The sequence below is a fragment of the Antedon mediterranea genome, chromosome 8, assembly GCF_964355755.1.
Source record: "Antedon mediterranea chromosome 8, ecAntMedi1.1, whole genome shotgun sequence".
Lineage (NCBI taxonomy): Eukaryota > Metazoa > Echinodermata > Crinoidea > Comatulida > Antedonidae > Antedon > Antedon mediterranea.
Genome location: NC_092677.1, coordinates 25,116,191 through 25,138,815, shown reverse-complemented (window position 1 = coordinate 25,138,815; position 22,625 = coordinate 25,116,191). Strand labels below are relative to the sequence as shown.

The 22,625-nt window shown below is 33.9% G+C and overlaps 2 protein-coding genes across 2 annotated transcripts in view; one reads left to right on the top strand and one right to left on the bottom strand.

Annotated features, from left to right (window-relative positions):
* LOC140056194 (protein APCDD1-like) overlaps positions 1-7,725 on the top strand; it is a 33,838-nt gene extending 26,113 nt beyond the window's left edge. Inside the window, exon 4 of the mRNA XM_072101492.1 lies at positions 4,342-7,725. Coding sequence (XP_071957593.1) covers positions 4,342-5,106 — 765 coding nt within the window. The 3' untranslated portion in view covers positions 5,107-7,725. The remainder of the gene's footprint in view (positions 1-4,341) is intronic.
* Positions 7,726-16,558: 8,833 nt separating this feature from the next.
* LOC140056231 (uncharacterized) overlaps positions 16,559-22,625 on the bottom strand; it is a 38,965-nt gene continuing 32,898 nt past the window's right edge. The window contains exon 3 of the mRNA XM_072101527.1: positions 16,559-16,674. The gene's annotated coding sequence lies outside the window, so the exon portion shown is untranslated. The remainder of the gene's footprint in view (positions 16,675-22,625) is intronic.

Sequence of the window (22,625 nt, the reverse complement as noted above, 5' to 3'; positions counted from 1 at the left end):
CTTACTAAATTAAGCAACACATAGGCCTATCAGAGTTCTGTTTTTGGTCAAAAGAATGTCATTCACAATTTGGTGTTAAACAAATGTATCCCTCATTCGTTTTATAAGTGTTCCCTGTATAAGGTTGACCGTGGTGTTAAACACGTTTATCATTCATTCATTTAATAAGTTTCCCCTGTATAGGGGTTGACCGTGGTGTTAAACAAATATATCCCTCATTCGTTTCATAAGAAAGTGTCCCCTTTATATATAGGGGTTGACCATGGTGTTAAACAAATATATCCCTCATTCGTTTCATAAGAAAGCGTCCCCTTTATAGGGATTGACCATGGTGTTAAACAAATATATCCCTCATTCGTTTCATAAGAAAGCGTCCCCTTTATAGGGGTTGACCATGGTGTTAAACAAATATATCCCTCATTCGTTTCATAAGTTACCCATTTAGAGGGGGCTGACCGTGGTGTTAAACAAATATATCCCTCATTCGTTTAAAATGAAATGTCCATGGTGTTAAACAAATATATCCCTTTTAATAAAAAGTGGCCCTAAGGGTGTCCCAAATTGGTGTTCTATACCGTACTCTACAAAGAATATACATGGTGAATCTATATGCTTTGTAATTACACTTCATTCTACGCAAATCTAATTTTATCTATAATATTTTAATTAGCATGAAGGCCATCACGTTGTCACACTCTATCTCCCTTATCATCTAACCTTGCCTTCTTAATCTGTAAAAGACTCGTCAACTGTCATAACCCATTTATTAAACATCAATCATAATTCAGTTTTTGCGCGTATCACATCACACTGTGAATTATTAATTGCAACTTGGCTGTGACCGAGATAACGGAACAGCGCATGCGCTGATGTGGATTATTATATCATATTAATATTGCATGAATGGGGTTTATTAATACTCCGGTATCATTAATGAGAAAAATAATGTCATAGTCTTTAATTATTTAGGCCTAAAACGATTTAAAAACAGGGGTTCGAGGCTCACTCACTCCATGGTTCTGGTGGTAGAACGAGTCTTCTCGGATAAGGCCTATAAACCGTAGGTCCAGTGTACACATCTAGCTCGTGTGCACTTTAAAGAACCTAGTACATCTTTCGAGACGAGTAGGGGGTTACCCCGGTGTATTAGTACATCACAGCCACTGATCACCAACTGGGCCCTCTGGGAGACCAGTCATTGACTGAAGAGGTTACCCAGTATAAATATATATTTCAATCAATCAAAATGCAATTCAGTTACGTTTAACAATTTATTTTACAATTTTTAGGCCCACGGCCCCACCCACGATTTCAAACTTAACCCGAGTGAACGTTAGGGTTGATTCCCACTACGAATTTCGGTCAAGAACCAGCGTATATACACGGAAACTTTTAATGAATGTGTTGTGTTTCTGATGTCTAAAACCACCTTAGAGCACAACACCTTGACAATCTAGGAAATGGCAACGGAATGTCTCACCTGTTTATCCCTTAACATCAAAGAGTTGCCGCCAGAAGTGGGTCAGAGGCTATATATACTAAAACCGGCCTAAAACATTGAACTGGAACGCCCTGGGATCGCGGCCCATTGGCCTCGACACCGCCTTCCAGCACCCCTTCGAGAGAGCAACACGAAGCGCGAGTCATCAATAAGCGAGAACACAATATACACGGGGATGTTTTGTTTGCCGTTGTGAGTCTCTAGAGGACGCAACAGTTTAAGCCTATTTTTAAAGACGCGCACACTCGAACGCCTTGCAATGTTTACTCCTAGTTCTCTCATGAGGGCTAAAATACTTGTTGAAGATTTGAATCATAATTATCCATCATGGACGAGTCATACAACGTCCTTTGGGACTATTGTATATTTCCGCTCGAGAACATCGGTTAGGCCAATGATCTTTAATCTTTTCCGACACTTAAGATTGATGTCAACAAATAGACTCATCCTATGTAAATAGTTTAAATACTGTATTGGAATTGCAAATATAACATGCACAATGAATATAGCATAATTTAAAAAAATGTTTTTAAACTACTTGTTAGCCTATTTGCCTTGCTTACCTACTGTAACCGTCATATACCTTTAGTAAATTAGTACGACCTAAAACGCAAAAACTATCATATTGCTGCATGACACGTCTTGCGTTCCAAACGCGAAACTTGACAGGTTAACGCAAACGACACTTGATAATTACAAGTGGACAGCGTGAAGTTCGAACTCCACCATCAACCACACGCGGTCCCCGTGGTCATGCGAGCGTCAATCAGTATAGCCCTACCTTTGGCTTCTGTTTTCATAGAAAAACCACATTCTTTATGAATACAAGGTGTGCTAAACATTGTTTAAATTCTACTAATTAAATGAGAGTGTCTAAACTAGATTATTAATATATCACATTGACCTTATTTCGAAGGTTTTATACTGAGCCCGAACCAAACCGGTAAATGTAGGCCTAGGTAGGGAGGCCCTAGCAGGGAAGAGTGAAATCTTCCCTGAGCCTAGTAACCGGTAGCAAACTGAATTGTACAAGTCAAAACATTGTATAAATTACGAAAAAAAAACATTAAGTCACTAACCGAAAGGCTTACTGGTTTCAATCATGAATCAAGCTTTGAAATTTGATTAAATATCGAAACAAATTGGCTGATAATCATTTTGCAAACATACGTATTTTGATGATGACTATATGTCGTTATCATTAATGGGTAAAGCCGATTGACTAGATCAGTACTTTCGGTAATGTTTTGTGTTTTGCCTGACACTGACGTAAAGCTAAGTTATCTGTGTGAACACGTTGTGTAGCTGTCATAGTTAGCCCGTGTGAAAAGAAGTTTCATACACTGCAAACGGAAACAGCAGCGACCTTTCCTGCAGTTTTCAATCTCTGTGAACTCAGCTCAAAAGTTGTTTGAAACTATCTGATAAACAATTTAATATTATTTACTATTCTATTCTAATATCAAGTATGGTACGCATCTGGTGCAACAACTATCGGTTTTACGCCGCCAGTGGTTAACACCATTAGCAAAAGAAAAGTTTTAGCTATAACATTCATCAGCGTTTAGGGGCATTAGTGACGACTCAAGATTTTTAAAACGTTTTGAAAATTTAAAACCACCAATTATGTTCAACAAGACATCATACAGACATTTTAGTATCTTTGATTGGCTGTTTTTGGCGATGTATGGTTGACCACATCTTATATTGTACACAGGAATTAGCAGATAAAATATAGTTGGCGTGATTCTGTAAAAACTAAACTCAAACATTTGTATAGAGAGGTAGGCCTACAGAAATATAACGGAAATAAGACGAACACGTATAGTAGTATCAGGGAGGTACTTATTTTTATACCTCCCTGAAAGTAGTACTGTTAATCGATATTTTATATCACCTTTTTTGGGTACGATAACGATTTTAATCAAGGATATCGACACATTATGATTGAACTACAGTACAACATAAAGAATGCGGTATACTTGCGTATTAAATTAAATGAAGTTTCTTTGCGAAACCTTTGATTAGGATTGAAAGGTACTATGATAGGAACACGACTCATCATGACGCCTGCTCGGATACGATCAGAATGCCACGACTCTTTGACGTATATACCGGAAAGAGCAATTAGTCGTTAAACACACGAACATTAATTTCAGCTGTGTATTCGACTTAGCGGTGTTTTTAATAATGCGTTACCTTCTGTGCTACCAAATATAACTTAGATATTAACAGTTGAAAACTGCAAACATAAGTTGTGTAATCTTTGGTCGAAAGGTCAGGTGTGTTTGACAGAAGGAAACGAATACCGCTTCGAACACAGGGTGCAAATTGCCTCCCATCATCGTAGTCAAACATCGCGTCAGGGTGCAACAGTTAGCTTCTCTGCGGGCTGACATCATGTTCTCTAATCAATCGGATCATGTGTCGACCAGCCTAGCTTTGGCTTAAAATGAAGTTAATTACTGCAACGGCTCTGTGGTATTGACCGCTTGTAGAGGTGGGAATTCAATGCCCTAACTTGAACCTCACGAGAAATGCAAAAAGAATGAATATGCAACGGTGTTTTCTGAACCTGATAGCGAGACGTAATTTAAAAACATTAACGCATTCATTTCCAGCAGAGATGATCTGTCTTTAACGCCTTTGTCCAGCTGATGTAAACCGAACGCGAACGGGTCAATTCAAACTCGATTGGCACGTCTTTAATTTTCATCGCACCTTAGAAACATCCCTACATTGACCCCGACATTGACCTTCACTTCTACTTTGTTAGCTTGCTTTGTATTATTACTTATTATCAAATTAATATTTAATGTTTCGTTGATTATGTTTTTCAGGTAAATGAAACCGTTAGTAATCAGATACACTTTGCCGACGACTTCCATCCACCGATCCTCAAACCGGAAATTCACTTACCAGTGAAACTAGAGGGCGAATGGGTCAGCTTACGATGCGAGGTAAAAGGAAGCTTCTTCACGACCCGGCACGTCTCGTACTTTGCAAACAATACGTGGAGCGCCAACATAAAGTACTTTCTAGAACCGGATTGTCGACGACCAGCGTACGCGATCACAACACGAGGAACGCACAGTGATGGTGTACGATCTAGCATCGTTGATGGAGGAACCAATATCGATATTAAAACTGACCAGGTGTTGTTAAAACCGTTGAGCGTCGGTTCTGTGCAAAAGCTGAACACTGAAGGCGGTTGCGGAAAACTTGGATCTTGGTACATTGACGTAGAGCAGGATGTGACGTACATCAACGGTTGCAAGGCGTTGGGCCTGATAATGTCAACGGTTGAGTACCAGCTATACAGAATGCATCACAACTCAGCGGGTAAACTGCTTCTCTACGATGGAATGTTGCCAACAAACGGTCAGCTGCCAGATAAACCAGAATCACGTCCGACGTCATATAACAATCCTCTTATCCACTGCGCTGGATCGAACCCTAATCTTCTAGAGCCTCCGCATAGCCTAAACGTGGTCCAGAACACACCGGCATCACATCCACCAGCAGGAAGCAGCGCTACTTCACATTCACTACAACAACTGCTTTTACTTGTAACATGTCTTGTATTTCTAAACAAGCTTTTCTAAACTGAATACTCGCTCAATAAGCAACATCGATAAACACAAATATGAACCTCGGTCCCCGTCGGGATCTGGTTTTCTATCACAGTTTTTACTTATTCTTGAGGATACATACTTTTAACAAGACAACTTATAATCACTACGTCATCATACACTTCAAACAAGCCTACAAATCTTACTGGAACAGTTCCCCTACTTTAATGCGTACGATCACGTCTTTTTATTTATTGTATACTTTGACAATATAAGTTAATAGGAAACCGTTAATATAATATTGAATTGAATTGAATTGAATTGAATTGAATATAATATAAAAGAGAAATATTCCCAAAAGCATACCCGATACAGAAACGAACTTAATCGAAATAAATCATTACATATTTTTACTTCGACTATTCTCTTACCGTCGCACGACATTAAAATTATCAGTTGAATTTTTGTGATTTTAAATATTAACCCATTATAGACCGTTTACATTTGGCGCGCAGTGTTTTGTTTACATTTGGCGCGAAATGTTTTGTTTACATCATCAGATGAGATCCTACCTCAGTTTACAAAAGAATATAATTTGAAGTCTTGTAACCTAACCAGGTAACTTATAGCTATACCAAAAGTATACAAACGGTAACAGGGATCCAACCAAGATGGTTTCATACCAAGATGGTTTCATACCAAGATGGTTTCATACCAAGATGGTTTCATACCAAGATGGTTTCATACCAAGATGGTTTCATACCAAAATGGTTTCATACCACGGTAGTTTTGATGTACAATATTAAGTACCGATAACGGTATAAAGAGTGGTAAAGTGAAAGAGATAGTTTTAAAGAGTTGGTTCCGTTAAAAGGAATGTCCCGGAAAGAGATGGTCCGGTAATATTGGTGGTGACACTTATAACTCCGTTAAAAGGAATGTTCCGGAAAGAGATGGTCCGGTAATATTGTTGGCTGTTGTTTAGAGAAGTGACAATTTCAGACACCCATAACTTGTACAAAAAATACATTCCGCTATGCCAAAATAAAGATATTTTGTCATCGGTTTTTACAATCAGGTAAACTAGAAATTACTTATATCACAAACATATTAATAAATAATTGTCCAGATAAATTTAAATAATAATAATATATTTTCTAAATGGACATTGTTAAAAATATTAAATTAAGAATATTATTAAAATATGAGATACCTTGTAATTTTCATTTAAATATGTAAATAGCTGTGAATTATTGTTTATAAATCATATCATTTGTACATTAAATGTATTATTACTGTATTATAAATATACATTTTCAAAATAGCTAAACAGATTTGGAAAATTTAGCTAATTAAAGTTAAGTACATTATTTGGGAAAAGTTTTTGCAGAATCATTGTGGAGATTATTATAAAAAAGAATATTTTAGGAATTGGTTTTATAAAGTTTATATTTATTTTGTTATGTGAAGATTTTGTTCATAACGAAACCGAATTAATAGAAATATTAATATTGACCTGGTGTATTTGGAATTATTAAGTCGTTCCGTTATTTAGATTCTGTTAATCGTAAACACACATACAAATACTACAACCATCAGGGAATTGTCTAATTATATAATATTCCGTTTTAAACCTAACAGTTGATACAGCATAGGTTATGCTTGTTGTAAATGTGACCTGACAAACAAATGAGTATCAATTATATTTAAATATTAAGGGCATGAAAACGGGAAATAACGCCTATATTTAGGTTCATCGCAAATAGCGTGCGCGACGCATGGAGGGAAGGATTTGGAAGCAAACGTCTAAAACACGTACGTGCGTGATTTGCTGTTTGTACGTACGCGTCGTGACGTTTGCTCCCAAACACTTCCCATCATGCATTGTACAATGACGTTCCTCGCGAAATCAAGCTATTTGCGATAAACCTTGTTGTCTCATCGGGGCAATTTGTAGGTTAGTCGATTTTTTAAAAATATTTAGGGACACGATTATTTGTTTAATAATCATGGACTTTTATTTTGTTAAGCTTTTGATATACAAAACAGTAGTAGTAATTTTATCTGATTATTTCCATTTTTTGTAAATATTTTACCATTTGTTACTAAGCTTTGCCATAGGATACATATTTTGGTATCAGGGAGAAATGTTGGTATTTTTATTTTTTTTTTAATTTCATTAACCAACGCTTAACTTGCCATAACATGAATAGTTATGACGACTTCTAACCAGTGAAATAATCTGGAAGTACTGTATCTTGTGAGACAAATTCTAAATAGGGCGCTTTAGAGCTTAACGCTCGAGTTTTTAGTAATAACAGTAATTGTTTTGTTTGGTAAAATTTACGACAATAAATCCAGCCTTTTGCTTGGATTTTCATTGTGCCTGCTTTAGAAAAAGTTATAGCAGAAATATTTTGAATGGGGACAAAGTTTAATTTTGTTTAAGTTATAAATTGCTAAAAAGCAGCAAAATGAGTTTGTGGTTTAGATCGATGTTTTACGACGACACTGATTTGTGACGGGTGTTAAATTTGTAGATAAAATATTGAGATTTTTATGATGACTAAAATTATGTATAAACGTGTACACAGTGAAAATGTGTTTATTGTAAACACCTTGGACTGTACATTTCATACTTAATCGAATAAAATATGATAAACTTTTAAATTTCTTGTTGAGTTGTAGTCTCTGTTAGGCTGGAGCTATAGTGATTGGAAGATGATAACGACGATCAGACTAAAAACCGGAAATGATAAAGTATCAACAATGACGTCGTAAAGATTTTAATATCAAAGACGAGTACAATTCGGAATAAGCCCATATTATAAGGTGAAGAAGACGACGACTATAAACACCGTACTCAATACACAACGACGACGAGAACTATAGTAATCAATACGACGGCGCAAGCTGCAGTACTCTTCACTAACGAAAACGACGACGACTACTTAATACACAACGACGACGAGAACTATGGCCTAAATTACTCAATACGACGGCGAAAGCTGAAGTACTCTGTACTAACAAAAACGACGACAACGACTTAATACACAACGACGACGAGAACTATGGCCTAAATTACTCAATACGACGGCGCAAGCTGCAGTACTCTGTACTAACGAAAACGACGACAACGACTTAATACACAACGACGACGAGAACTATAGTGGCCTAAATTACTCAATACGACGGCGAAAGCTGAAGTACTCTGTACTAACGAAAACGACGACAACGACTTAATACACAACGACGACGAGAACTATGGCCTAAATTACTCAATACGACGGCGCAAGCTGCAGTACTCTTCACTAACGAAAACGACGACAACGACTTAATACACAACGACGACGAGAACTATGGCCTAAATTACTCAATACGACGGCGAAAGCTGAAGTACTCTGTACTAACGAAAACGACGACAACGACTTAATACACAACGACGACGAGAACTATGGCCTAAATTACTCAATACGACGGCGCAAGCTGCAGTACTCTTCACTAACGAAAACGACGACAACGACTTAATACACAACGACGACGAGAACTATGGCCTAAATTACTCAATACGACGGCGAAAGCTGAAGTACTCTGTACTAACGAAAACGACGACAACGACTTAATACACAACGACGACGAGAACTATGGCCTAAATTACTCAATACGACGGCGAAAGCTGCAGTACTCTGGTGTACTAACGAAAACAAGGACGACTTAATACACAACGACCAAGAGAACTAAATATTGGCCTAGATTATACGACGGCGAAAGCTGCAGTACTCTGTACTAACGAAAACGACGACGACGACTTAATACACAACGACCAAGAGAACTATGGTCTAAATTACTCAATACGACGGCGAAAGTTGCAGTACTCTGTACTAACGAAAACGACTCCTTAATACACAACGACAAAGAGGAACAACTGTACGACTAAAGCGTTACGTCATGGCAATAAAACTTTATTTTGATAAACCTAATTTAATTTTAAAACATAGTCGAATCAATTTAAACTGTTGCCTCAATTTTTACGATAGCCCATTTTCTAAAACTTAAAATGATTATACGTGGGTGATGTTTGACTAGAATCACAGGTGAAGAGGGAACGTGTATTGATGAAGCGCAGAACGACCTATTTGTTGTGCTATCGATATTGCACAGACATGTAAAGTTGGTTTGCGCAAACCCTATTTTATGAGATAACAGAGGTGGGTAGACTTTAACTTAACTTTGGGCTAAAGAGACATGTGCCCGAGGACAGGTGACTAAACCTGCATGATCCAAGATAAAGTAAAGGTGCTTAGAACATTTAAAGGCAAGTTGACTTTAGTAAGATATCGATTGATGTGGAAACAAGCAAGGACGTATTTACAGCAATCATGCATTTCTTCATTCAGCAGCAACTGAGAAAATGTTTAAAAAGTAGACTACGAAACACATGAAATAGATCACATTAAAATGTGCTTATCTTGGCAGCAGATTCGCTGATCTGTCCAGTATCATACGAAAATTCTCTAATAAAGTATCTCATGTGCTTTACATGAAAAAGTACAAGTCTTTTTTTTTTTTGCAAAGATTCCGGTTTCGCATTTTCAAGCGACTAGACGCATGTTTGTATATAAATAGACCTATTGAAAGTGGAAATAATGTTTACATCCATCGGTTTGTCGGCCAGAAACATCACATTTTAGAATTTAAGGAAGTTTATCTGGTATGGTTCGTTTTCATAAGATTTGCTTAGATAACTTAACGGTATACATGTTGCAATAAGCTCCATGGTATTACGTAACATTTTATTCGGCCGCATCGGACTTAGAGATGCCGAAGAATACCGAAGTGAAGGTCAATTAATTTTGTTGTTGGCTAAAGAGCAAAAACAAGATGTATATGCATATTTTCTGAATCGAATGTTTTTCCTACTTTGGAAGTGTTTATTGCGCATTAAAAGATCGATTTTGATATAAAATCTAGATAATAAAAAAAAACAATATGCGAATGCCCTCAATATAATATACATGCGTTTATTAATAAGGTAAAGTAAATCAATAGGACACCAATAACCTATATCGGCATTATAGATCATTCGAAAACGTGATCGTGCACTAATACGTGTTTCGCGCATGCGTTGTTGAGAGAAGGGCGCGCAAATATTGAATTTGTATGCAATTAATTAGGCATATTTACTCGAATCATGTTTTAAAAGTTCACATTTGTTTATACATCAAGGTCATATTTGGATAACACTCCCTCACAGAAAAAAAAAAACACGAGGGTGTGTGCTTTATGAGTAATGATACGGAGAACCTGGATTTTTTTAGGCGGGATTCAGCGCGCTCGAATCGGCAGACTATCAAATATATTCTGTGGTGGGAACTATTGCAATTCGGAGACGAAAGTTGTACAGGTTTAATTAGATTTAGAAGAATAGATTGGCACATAGTGAAAGATATCTCGACAAAGGCATTTTGTCATTTTCACTACATGTGGAAGGGGAATGGAGCATATACCGTCCGAGAGCACTGGGGCCAAACTCAGGCCTACAAATAATCAGAGTTTGTATAATGACCAAGGAGGAAAATGGAACAGGGATAAGTTGTAGAATTCTAGCATGGAGCTTAGTCGTTCCAGGGGCCTTAGTTCACCTCTGGCTCAGTACCAGCCTTTCTCTAATGGCCAAAAAAACCTACCTAATAAAGCCCTTCTACGAGTGAGTTTAAGTGGGTTTCTGATACAGGAAAGTAGGCCTATGTGGCACTGTAGCATGGAGCTTAATCTGCAATCCCAGGGGCCTGGGTTCCAATTCCGGCGTAATCCTAGGCTTTGCATAATGAAGGCCAAATCAGTGGCACTACTTAGACCTACCTAACTAGGCTTAGTTTGAAAGCATACGTTTAGTTATCATCCTAATTGTCAATGTATCGCTGTGGGATATATATATGCTGAAATAAAATAAAAGAAACACTAGACCTAGTAAATTATATGGGTAGATATATATATATATGCTGTAAATAAATAAAAACAAAAAAATAAAACAAAACACTTGTAGGCCTACTTAAATAGTAAATTATATGTGTTCTACTCTTACTCTCTCCACCATCTATTCACCAGCCTATTAGGCCTATAATATCTACTTTGTCCAAGTATTCTCATTGATAAGGAGTTAGTGTTACCCAAAAGCTCTGCTAAATTTTCTGGCTGTCTTACTTTATCGTTTTGATTTAGCTTTTTGCTTATTTTATTTGTATCTCCATTGAGATCCAGCCACTGATACCCACAGTATTGTCATTATTTTCACAAATTTTCCTTTGGATTAATATATATTACACATAAAGACGGGGAAATACTACACATGTTCTGTGACAGCATAAAGTACGATTGCAAAAAAATCAAAGAATTCATCTTTTCGCTATCGTCATATTTTATTTCAAGATATCATGATTTATGTAGAACATAAATATTTAATATTTTCCAGTAAATGAATGAATGAATTTATAAATATCTATATATAAATTTACGTAAGGGCAAAATTCGGTAAATCGCGCCTTACTTTTAGAATTTTTACTCGATGGTATGTAAAGTTGGTTCGTACTTTCGGTACTGATTTTAACCACCTGATGTAACCCTGTTTACTAATTAAATTAAGTTAGATAATTAGTTATTGACGATTAAAACGAATTTAGGTTCAAAGATTTGCCCCAAATAGGGGTGTTTTCCGATCGTGGTATACACTGTCTAATGGATGTCCATCTTGAAAAATACCCGCCACAAAAATGCGAGGAGGCTTCGCATTTTTCTATCTCCTCCTACGATAATTGTTTTTAATAGCTGAAAACCGGTTGAACAGTTCGAGTACAGCATCATAATGTTGAAGACAGGCCGATTTTCTTTAAAAAATACTATTTTGATACATTTAATATACGTTTTTACAAATGTATTGATTTGTGATGAATGGAACATTCCAAATTATTTGGTTTAACCATACAGGTATAGATTTAGATTTATGGGCCTCCTTGGAGAATAAACATAAATAGTATTGCAATGCTGTACAATACTGTTAAGGTATTAACCACTTTTGATCGCAATTTGAATCGCAAATGTCTTACTGTGAGTGTTGGTACTGTTAGATGTAATATAAAAATATATACAAATAAACTTTATTACTGTGAGTGTGGGTAGGCCCTACTGTTAGATTATAAACATATAATATACAAATAAACATTCCAAATTATTTGGTTTAACCATAGAGGTATAGATTTAGATTTATGGGCCCCCTTGGAGAATAAACATAAATAGTATTGCAATGCTGTACAATACTGTTAAGGTATAACCACTTTTGATCGCAATTTGAATCGCAAATTTCTTACTGTGAGTGTTGGTACTGTTAGATGTAATATAAAAATATATACAAATAAACTTTATTACTGTGAGTGTGGGTAGGCCCTACTGTTAGATTATAAACATATAATATACAAATAAATAAACGTTATTACTGACAGTTGCTTCTCAACGTTTGTATTAATTAATAATTTAAAAATATATAAACGTCGTAGTGGTGTATCACTGTCTAATGGATGTCCATCTTGAAAAATACCCGCCACAAAAATGCGAGGAGGCTTCGCATTTTTCTATCTCCTCCTACGATAATTGTTTTTAATAGCTGAAAACCGGTTGAACAGTTCGAGTACAGCATCATAATGTTGAAGACAGGCCGATTTTCTTAATTTAAAAAATACTATTTTGATACATTTAATATACGTTTTTACAAATGTATTGATTTGTGATGAATGGAACATTCCAAATTATTTGGTTTAACCATACAGGTATAGATTTAGATTTATGGGCCTCCTTGGAGAATAAACATAAATAGTATTGCAATGCTGTACAATACTGTTAAGGTATTAACCACTTTTGATCGCAATTTGAATCGCAAATGTCTTACTGTGAGTGTTGGTACTGTTAGATGTAATATAAAAATATATACAAATAAACTTTATTACTGTGAGTGTGGGTAGGCCCTACTGTTAGATTATAAACATATAATATACAAATAAACATTCCAAATTATTTGGTTTAACCATAGAGGTATAGATTTAGATTTATGGGCCCCCTTGGAGAATAAACATAAATAGTATTGCAATGCTGTACAATACTGTTAAGGTATTAACCACTTTTGATCGCAATTTGAATCGCAAATTTCTTACTGTGAGTGTTGGTACTGTTAGATGTAATATAAAAATATATACAAATAAACTTTATTACTGTGAGTGTGGGTAGGCCCTACTGTTAGATTATAAACATATAATATACAAATAAATAAACGTTATTACTGACAGTTGCTTCTCAACGTTTGTATTAATTAATAATTTAAAAATATATAAACGTCGTAGTGGTGTATCGTTACATGTACTTTACTATTTCAATCGACTATGACAGTGAGAGTTTTAACAAAGTACCGTATTAAATCGTAAATGTTTTACTGTATTTAGTGGTATATTATTTATAGGCCTATAAAACATTAAAAACAATATTTCGTTACTGAGTGGATAAGAATATATTTTAAAATGTTTCCTCTTTGTACCTATCTTCTTCCCCCATCCCTCAACCCTTAATGTTACATACAAAACACAAATTGGGTTTGTTTAAATGAGTCCAGATAAAAAAATTTGTTTCTCTCTCGGAAGTAATTCCCAGGGTGCTAATTTTGGTTGACTACATAAATCATTGTGTATATTTATTCGTTTCTGTAAACGACAATGTATTATAGTCCTGCGGAACGTACATTTGAAATCTCCATTTTTTTCTCGCTGGAAATACTGTGTATTCGAGAACCATCTGTGGGCACGACCTAGATGGTACGCGAGCGAAGCGAGCGTGCCATCTAGTTATATAAATAAACTCATTTTTACTTTTTAATACTAAAAACACCATGCATGCACACATTTAAAATTAGATTATGCACAATATATGTCGTGAGGTGGTTTCCCGATTAATCGTACGATCAAAACGGTACTGGGTATGATCAACTAGCGTTCGTGTTCCCACCTAATCATCCATTCATAGAAGTACTGATGAAGATATCAATCTGTGGCGAAAATAGAATGGACCCGAGACCTGGCTATCTTCGACTTTTAAATAATAGAAAGTTTAGAAAAATGTTTTTGTTAAACTAGAAATGTACGTTGTATGTATATAGAAAAATGGTTGTAGTTTTCAAAATTACGTTGTATAAGTTGCGATGTGAAAAACTGTTATTTGATCGTTAGTTGTCGTGTACATAAAGCAAACATATAAATAGCCTATAATAAAGACAAGAACACACTTTCAACGTTTTATATACATTTCTTGCACTAAAATTTAAATATACAGAATATATAACTATTTTCCATATTTGGAATCATATTCCTTATTTGGAGTTACATCAGCAGCTGCAACTTATTTAGGTTTGATTGATGTTATCACGTGACTTTTGAGATTAAAAACCCTGACAATGCAATACTAATGATGACAGAAATTAATATGCAGGAAGGGAATAAATTGTATCAAATAAGGGGGGAAATGGGAGACATATCCGAGTTGAAAATTTAAGGGCAACTGACGTATATTCTTCAGTTATTAAAGGCCGATCTATCTTCAAGTTTTCAGTTCTGATTAGTGTTTGGTATTTAAAATATTATAGTGATTGTTGCAAGAGATCCATCATTTCTATCAGTCATCATTTATATATTTAAATGAGGAATAAATAATGATTTATGTAGAATTATTTGTATAACTCATGAAAAGTTTACTGCAAAACAAAACGCTTAGAAATGTGGCCAAAGAATACTCCTCTTCGTTTTTGGTAACGTATTGGTTTTGCTTTTGTTTTTTAGAAAAATCGAAATGACGAAAGAAGATTACTGAAAATAAGGATAATTTTAGGAAGAGGGGGTGTTTGTAAGTCGTTAAATCATAAGCTGAAACAAAGTATTTGAAACAAAACAAAGACTACAGTATTTTGTTGGGAAATTGATGAAACCATCTTTGGTTCGCAAAGCAATTATTTTTCTACAGGAAGGAACATTATTTTAAACTTGCCCTCATCACTTAGCTACTATTGCTACTTCAAAATTGGGGTTGTAAATATTTTGCTTATCTCACTTTGTTTTTTTTTCTGTCTCAAAATGTCATTTTTGTTAATGTAATGCGTCCGTATATGTTTTATGTTTATGCTTAGGACTACAAAGACAAGCCACTTTGGCTTCTGTGTATCTTAACCCATAAACTATGTATCTACGTATCTTTATTATCAATGTAATTTTTGTATACATCTGAGTGGAGCAATAAAAGAATAAATACTTGAAATTGTTTGAAAGTGTACGCTAAACAAGAGATTTTCTTGAAATAAATGCGGCCTTAGGTCTACAGATTGGTCTCTTTTTTGACTCGGTTTTGACCTACCATAGACAAATACTAATTGGTTCAGGCATGGAGGTATTATACCTCCATGGTTCAGGCAAAGTTAAAATTGAATATTTGGTTCAGATATTAAACTTAAATTTCATGAAGACACGCTACGACCATGAAATTACTTGACTGACATATCCCTACATGTCGTAAAGCTGTGTTAAATAAATAACAACATCACAAACAGCTAGGAAGTAGGTTGCATGTAATAACAATGCACAACCTCTGGCATTCTCAATTCCAGGTAAAACACTGTATGAACAATATACAAGACATAACTACTGTTTTTCTTCCCAACGGAATTTCCTTTTTTCCTAAGTAAATATTGTGTTTTTATTTGTGAGGGTTTTGCACATTGGGGAACCATTAAATAGATCTTGGGGGAGTAAATTTGTCAAAAGATTATAAGGTAATCAAGGACAAAGTGCTACCGGAATTTATGATGTGAACTTTTTTACGATAAAAAGTACATTGTTTCTATTTTAATAATTTTAAACAATCTTGATAATAAAAAAGTATAAGTTGTTGAATTCCCATAGGACCTGTTTTCACTGGTTTTAAATGATTCAGATTGTAATAAATCAGGTTATTTATATCAATTGATTTTTTTTAGGTTGGAGTAAAACGGGCTGTGAACATAATGTAAACAATAATGAGTTTTTACTGTGATGTGACACAACAGAAATTGGAGAATTGCAGACATTTGCAGAATAACCAATTATGTTTGGCTATTGTTAATAGCAACTCAGAACAGTTTACCGTTGTGGGTATTTAGGAATAAATTTGTTATCTCCATGATGAAGTTAAAGATTCTTTTCTTATAGATAATTTTTCAACATTTCTGGTAAGATGTAAAATGTTTTAACGTTATAAATGAAAAGGGGAGCACAGGCTCTTAGCAATGGAGATTTGGTTTCCTTTTTTGTTCTTATTAACTATTTGTGGACTTTTTTGTTTTTGTTTGTTTTGTATATATTTCTAGTACTGTAGTACTGTAGAGGTAGCACACATACGTTACATTTCAGACCAAACTAAGCCCACATTACATTTTCGACCAAACTATATAAAAATACGAAAAATAGACATTACAAACTATAGTTGATTTCAGACTCAAATTGAATAGTTTAAAATATATTTCACCATTGTGCAGTCATGTACCTGAAAGATACAAACAAATATAATATAATCATTTCATCCTACTATTAAAAAATAAGAACTTTTCGTCAACTTTTTAAAATTGTTTTCCAAACGCATTCAACAGCGAGCAACTGGTCAATTACAGGATAGATAAACTATTTTATAATTTATCATGCTTATAAACTACGTCTCATTTGAGGCTTAAGAAGCTGAGTTGAAAGAGTTGTGAGTTACAACATTGCACAATGTCAGGATTGAACCCTGGACCTTGGGATTGGAAGACAAGTTACCCAAGCTACAGCTCCACTACATTTTTGACATTAATATCAAGCAATGTGGGTTACAAAACATTCTGCTCTGAATTGTTTTCACAGATATGAACCTTGGCTAAGATGTGGACCATGTACCATGTAATTGGTATATAGAAAGTTAACAACAAGCCATTAATAATAGACTGTGGAGGTACAGTATCTTGCATAGGAAACACAGAAACCTATAGAAAAAACATACTATATTCTCAAAGGGGTAAGTATGTTCCAAAACCAATGTATTTTCCAAGCATTTTTCCAATGAGTGGGGTAACATTTTAAGGTGCCTTTGAGGCTAAATTTACATGCGCTCTAATGAACATGGAAGTACATGGAAACTAATATTTACCCCTTGTTGGCATTGTGACCCTAATACTTTAAGGTTCCTTAATGTTGGCTTTACTCTCCAATTCATTATGTAAATAAACCAAGTATATTCAACTTATCCACTTTTTTTAGTACATTTAAAATGTTGGTTCTGTAATACATGGCTGTAGTGTGGTCTATTGTATTCAAAGTTCAATGTGCTGATTTTTTTTTTTTACTTTCCAATTCATTATGTAAATAAACTAAGTATTCAACTTCACCACCTTTTAGTACATTTTGAATTTTGGTTCTGTAATACATGGCTGCAGTGCTGTTCAAAGACATTTTCTTTTTTATTTTAATTTTTTTTTTTTGTAATTTTGCAATAATCTATGTACAACACCAGCAGGACACCACTATACTATCAACCATATTTGGGCAACCCTCAAACGTAGATCAATTTCCAGGGTAATAATTAAGCTTGCCTGGTTTCATAATCCTTACTGGTGTTTTATAATCAATTACAGAACCACCGGCTCATTTTAACAGTATTTCCAAATAAAGTGTGGTAGCTTACAATATTTAAACTATATAATTAAAACATTCAAACAACACATACAAGGAGCTAGGTCTTCGAAACCAGAGTACAAGGCCTCAACATGGGTCTATTTTAAATATTTAATTTGGAGTTGTTTAATTTAAGATAAATATTTTTGATTAAGCTATAATAGAGTCAATCTTTGACAATATTACTGTATTTGCTTAATGTCATTAAGTCATTCATTGTATACTTCGTAAATAGTTGGTTCATAGACCTAAACATTGCTATGCATACTGTTATTGTATCTTAAACAAATAAATGGTCCCTTAAAGATGTATTGTCCCCCTGAAAAAATAATGATTAAACATTTTTTTGTTGAATATACCATTTTAATATCACATAATATTTATCCACTTTGACCTAAAATTAGAAAAAATGTATTTACCTGAAAAAACTGTAATTTAAAGCAAAAAAAAAGTCAAATTGGCTGCCAGCCAATGAATTTTACCATTTATTTTGTCATTTTATAAGTGAAAACATTTTTTTCTTTTCTTTTTTCTACGGAAGTGATTAACTTTATTAAAACTACAAACAACCTATTCAAATTCTGATTTAATTAATCTTCATTTTTCATGTTTTCGGGGGACAATACATCTTTAAGAGAAATGTTTAAAAAGATGTACAAAAGAGGAAAACAGTCAACAACATCTAGCCGATTCTCAGTTTCATAATTTGTACAGTATCAAGGCAAATTTTGTAACATCAAGTATCACACTGTATCAAATGTGATGCATGTATCATAGTCCTATAAGACTAACCAAACCCTACCATATAAAGACACCTGTGATACATGTTACACTTTATTACATAATTTGGTTATGATACTGTCCAGATAATGCTGTTTGGAGATAGTAGGAAATATTACGGGTATGGATATTATCATTCATCCAGGTAATAATAAAAGTTGGAAAACAATTAAATCTAGTCAACTAGACTTACTTGTGATTGTTTACAAGTAAGTCCAGTAGACTATATTAAATTGTTAATAGGGCAAATTAAGAAAGAATGTTGAATTTAATTCAAATTATTGCAGGTAAACTGTAATTTTGTTGCAGTAAAGTGTTCAAGTTGTAGCTTAGCAGCCCAAGGCAACAGCACCCAGCGTGAAAAAAGCCAACAAGCTCTCAACAAGTAATTGATTTGAGAAAACTAAACGTTACACCTGTGTTACAAATGCCAATAGAAATTTTCTCTGTTAAAATTCCTTCAATTTAGTAAAATCTCCAAGCATCAACACAACATATTAAAGGTCATTGGATAAGCTACATTTCTTGTTCCAAAAATATAAAAAAAGTGAAAGTATTGGTACAAATTAGCTCCTGTATTTTGAATCCTATTTTTTTTTTAATTTTTGTCCGAATTACCTGTGTCTGTAAATAGGCTGGCCCGCCACAAGATTTCTATCTTCTTGGGCACTGCCTACTTCCGTTTATTGATATCTGTATACTTTTTTTTATCATCAATTGACTTGTTATATATTTTACTGGAATTTGTTATGTTTACCTCATTTTCTTGAAGGAAGAAATAAATGTTAAGTTGAATTGAATTTAATTGAATTACTGTACACAATGTTATGACAATTTTCAAATGAAAACTATACTGAAATACTCAAAAACTTTGGTAAGAGTAAATTTTAGTGGAGCTGTTACTTGGTGGTAAAATGCAATCTTGGGTTGGGTTTTTTTTATTCATATTAATATTTATAGTAGTAGATAGGTACTTGAAAAGCTGCAGTGATTGAAGTTGTTAATTACTTAAAGATGTATTGTCCCCCACAATCATGAAAAATAAAGATATATAAAATCAGACTTTTATTAGGCCATTTTGCAGTTTTATCAGTTTTTCACTTTAATAGAAATTAAAAAATGAAAACAAATAATGCTTTCACTTATAAAAAGACAAAATAAACAGTTACATTTAACCAAAAACCCATTGTCTGGCAGACTCTTTGACTATGTTTTGCTTTAAATGAGAATTTTTTCAGGTAAATCATTTTTTTTTTGCCAATCCAATTTTTGGTCAAAGTGAATAACTGTTATGTGACATTAAAATGGGATAAAAAAAAACAATTATTTTTTCAGTATATCTATAATTGTATCATGTAGGGACAACAATAGAAATAAGTTGCTTTTTGTACTTTTCTGTGTTTTTATCCTTGTTTGATCCACTTGATCAACAGAATGAATAAATAAAATAAAAAAACTGAATGTGGATATAGAGGTCGAGAGTAGTAGACTAGTTAGAGTATAAAAGTACATTCTCTTAAAACTGGATTCAACAAGTTTATAGCACACCTCTCATCTCAGAATGTGAAGCCTATGGAATATCAACCTAGACTTAGAAGGGGTGATCGGCATCCTTCACTTGACTACTGAAGCATGACCAAAAGGAGTCTTCAGGGGGCTTTGGCAATTAAGACATTAATTTGACGATCATTGATGTATGCCCCCTGCTGTTGCCGCTGCATAGAGGTTGCCATCAATTGCGTTGTAGCTGAGGTTAGACTGTAAATTTCTCCAAATTTGTTGCTAGTTAGTATTTCTGACGCATGGTCGGGTGAATGACCTTTTTCTTACACTTTTTACACAAGGCTTAGCGTTTTTAAACCTCTGTTTTTCACTTTCAATGACACTCTCTCTTTATCCAAACCTCATGTTACATGTAGTATGGATTGACACATTTCCAGAATCATTTTAAATTTCTTAAATTAAGTAAATTCAATTTATATATTCTAAAAAATTATGGAGATACGTTTATCCACACCCACACATTGTTGAAATTTACTAAATTTCTTATTATCGACTGTTTTTCTTGTGATTTCTCAACAATTTAATCGCTTCAAAGTGATCCCTGCTTGATCTTTGCTATTTTCTTTCCCTTTAAACACTAAAATCGATTGCCATTTTTGTTTGAGGGTTTGTTTTTATTCAGTTTGTGCTGTCGATGAAACGTCTTTTTATAACCTTTAGAGAGGATGCATTTGATATCTTCCAACTAGTTTATGAAATTAAACAAAACAAATCATGGACTGTCACATGACCTTCAAATACCAAATAAGGAAGGATGTGTAAGGGTAAAATATATTATTGAAAATGAACTAGGTCTAAAATCTTACCATAATTGTTTATAATTGTTTAATATTCTTTAGTTTTTATATATGCCTAACACTCATGAGATTTGGCTTAGTTTTAATAGGGGAGAGCAGGAGATGATGTTGTTGTAAACTGATATCTGATTTTTTTTTTTTCTTAAATTTATTTAGGTGATCAACTTGATTGCACTTTGCTTCTTTGCTCTATCTTTTGTTCACTTTCCTAAGTGTTGAACTTTAAATTATCATGGTGTTCGATAAATAAAATAAAATGGAAGTAAATATCAAACTGGATTTCTATTGTTCTCCAATAGATTGATGGAGAACTTTACAAAAATATTTTGGTGCATTTTTTTAATTTGAAATTAACATTTTTTTTAGACTCCTGAATATTTTATCTACTTAAAATCAATACTAACATAAGAGTCACTTATTCCTTAAAGTATTAATTTCATTTGAAATTTTACAAATAAAAACGGAAACAAAACAGCATATAAATACCTGTGAGTAAATTTTAATAAAACGTGTCAAGGTTAATTTGTAAAATATTGATTCTATATCTTTAAGTCATTAAATAAATGATCTCAGTTACATAAATATAAGGTCAAAACTAATATAATTTCCGAGTCTTTTCCGTTGGAAATTACCTTTGTTGCTTCATAGTATAGAAACTGTACTCTGTCTGTCTGGTCGATACAAACTAACTCTCCCCAAGATATGTATAAATCCAAAGGCAAATTACTAATAAAATAACAGTGCTGTGGGCATCAGTGGCTGGATCTCAATGGATATGCAAAATAAAATATCCAAAATAAAATAAGCAAAAAGCTTAATCAAAATGATAAAGTAAAGCAGCCAGAAAAGTTAGCAGAGCTTTCGGGTAACACTAGCCCTTCATCAGTGCAAGTGAGAGAAATAGGGCAGGTAAAGCAGACAAGCGCTGCCTAAGTGGACTGGGATAAAAGAAATGGCACAGGCTGGTGTGTATACAGTATATATATAAAATATATTCTGTATAATATGAAAATAAAAGAATTTTCTGGATAATATTATACAAAGTATAATGGTAACTTTCACGTAGAAATTGACATTTGCAGATTTCATCAAAATCAAGATTTCAACCTATTAATAATCTGAAGACTATGTATTGACTAACCTTCATTAATAAAAGCGTTGAAGCATATCCTTGCGATAACTCCAAGCTATACCGTAAGCTACTCGTTAATATTCAATGGATCAATCAAAAATGGAGAATGTCCTGGATTTGTATTCACTATTTAAATTTTGAGCTTAACACAATTACTTAATTAGCTAATATGTCGGTATCTTTATTCAATAAAACAATAAAATATAAAAATACAAAGGTACAGTATTGTTGTACAGTATAAAGTACCAAACTCGTTGTGACAATGTCTTATCTATTAATTCATCATACAAAATCACACAAGTACAATTTACGTGTCGACAATAAATTTCAGCATATTTTATTTCTGTTTCAGGACCGCGAATCTGGAATGATTTTGATGACAAACTAAAGCATTTTTCATCAATTTTGTTTTTATTTATTATTTTATGTAGTAAATTGTATTAGTTTAAATGTATGTGTATTATTTCTGGGGTCTTTTTCGAGACAAGAAAGTTGATTTCTTCTAGGAGACCCCAAATG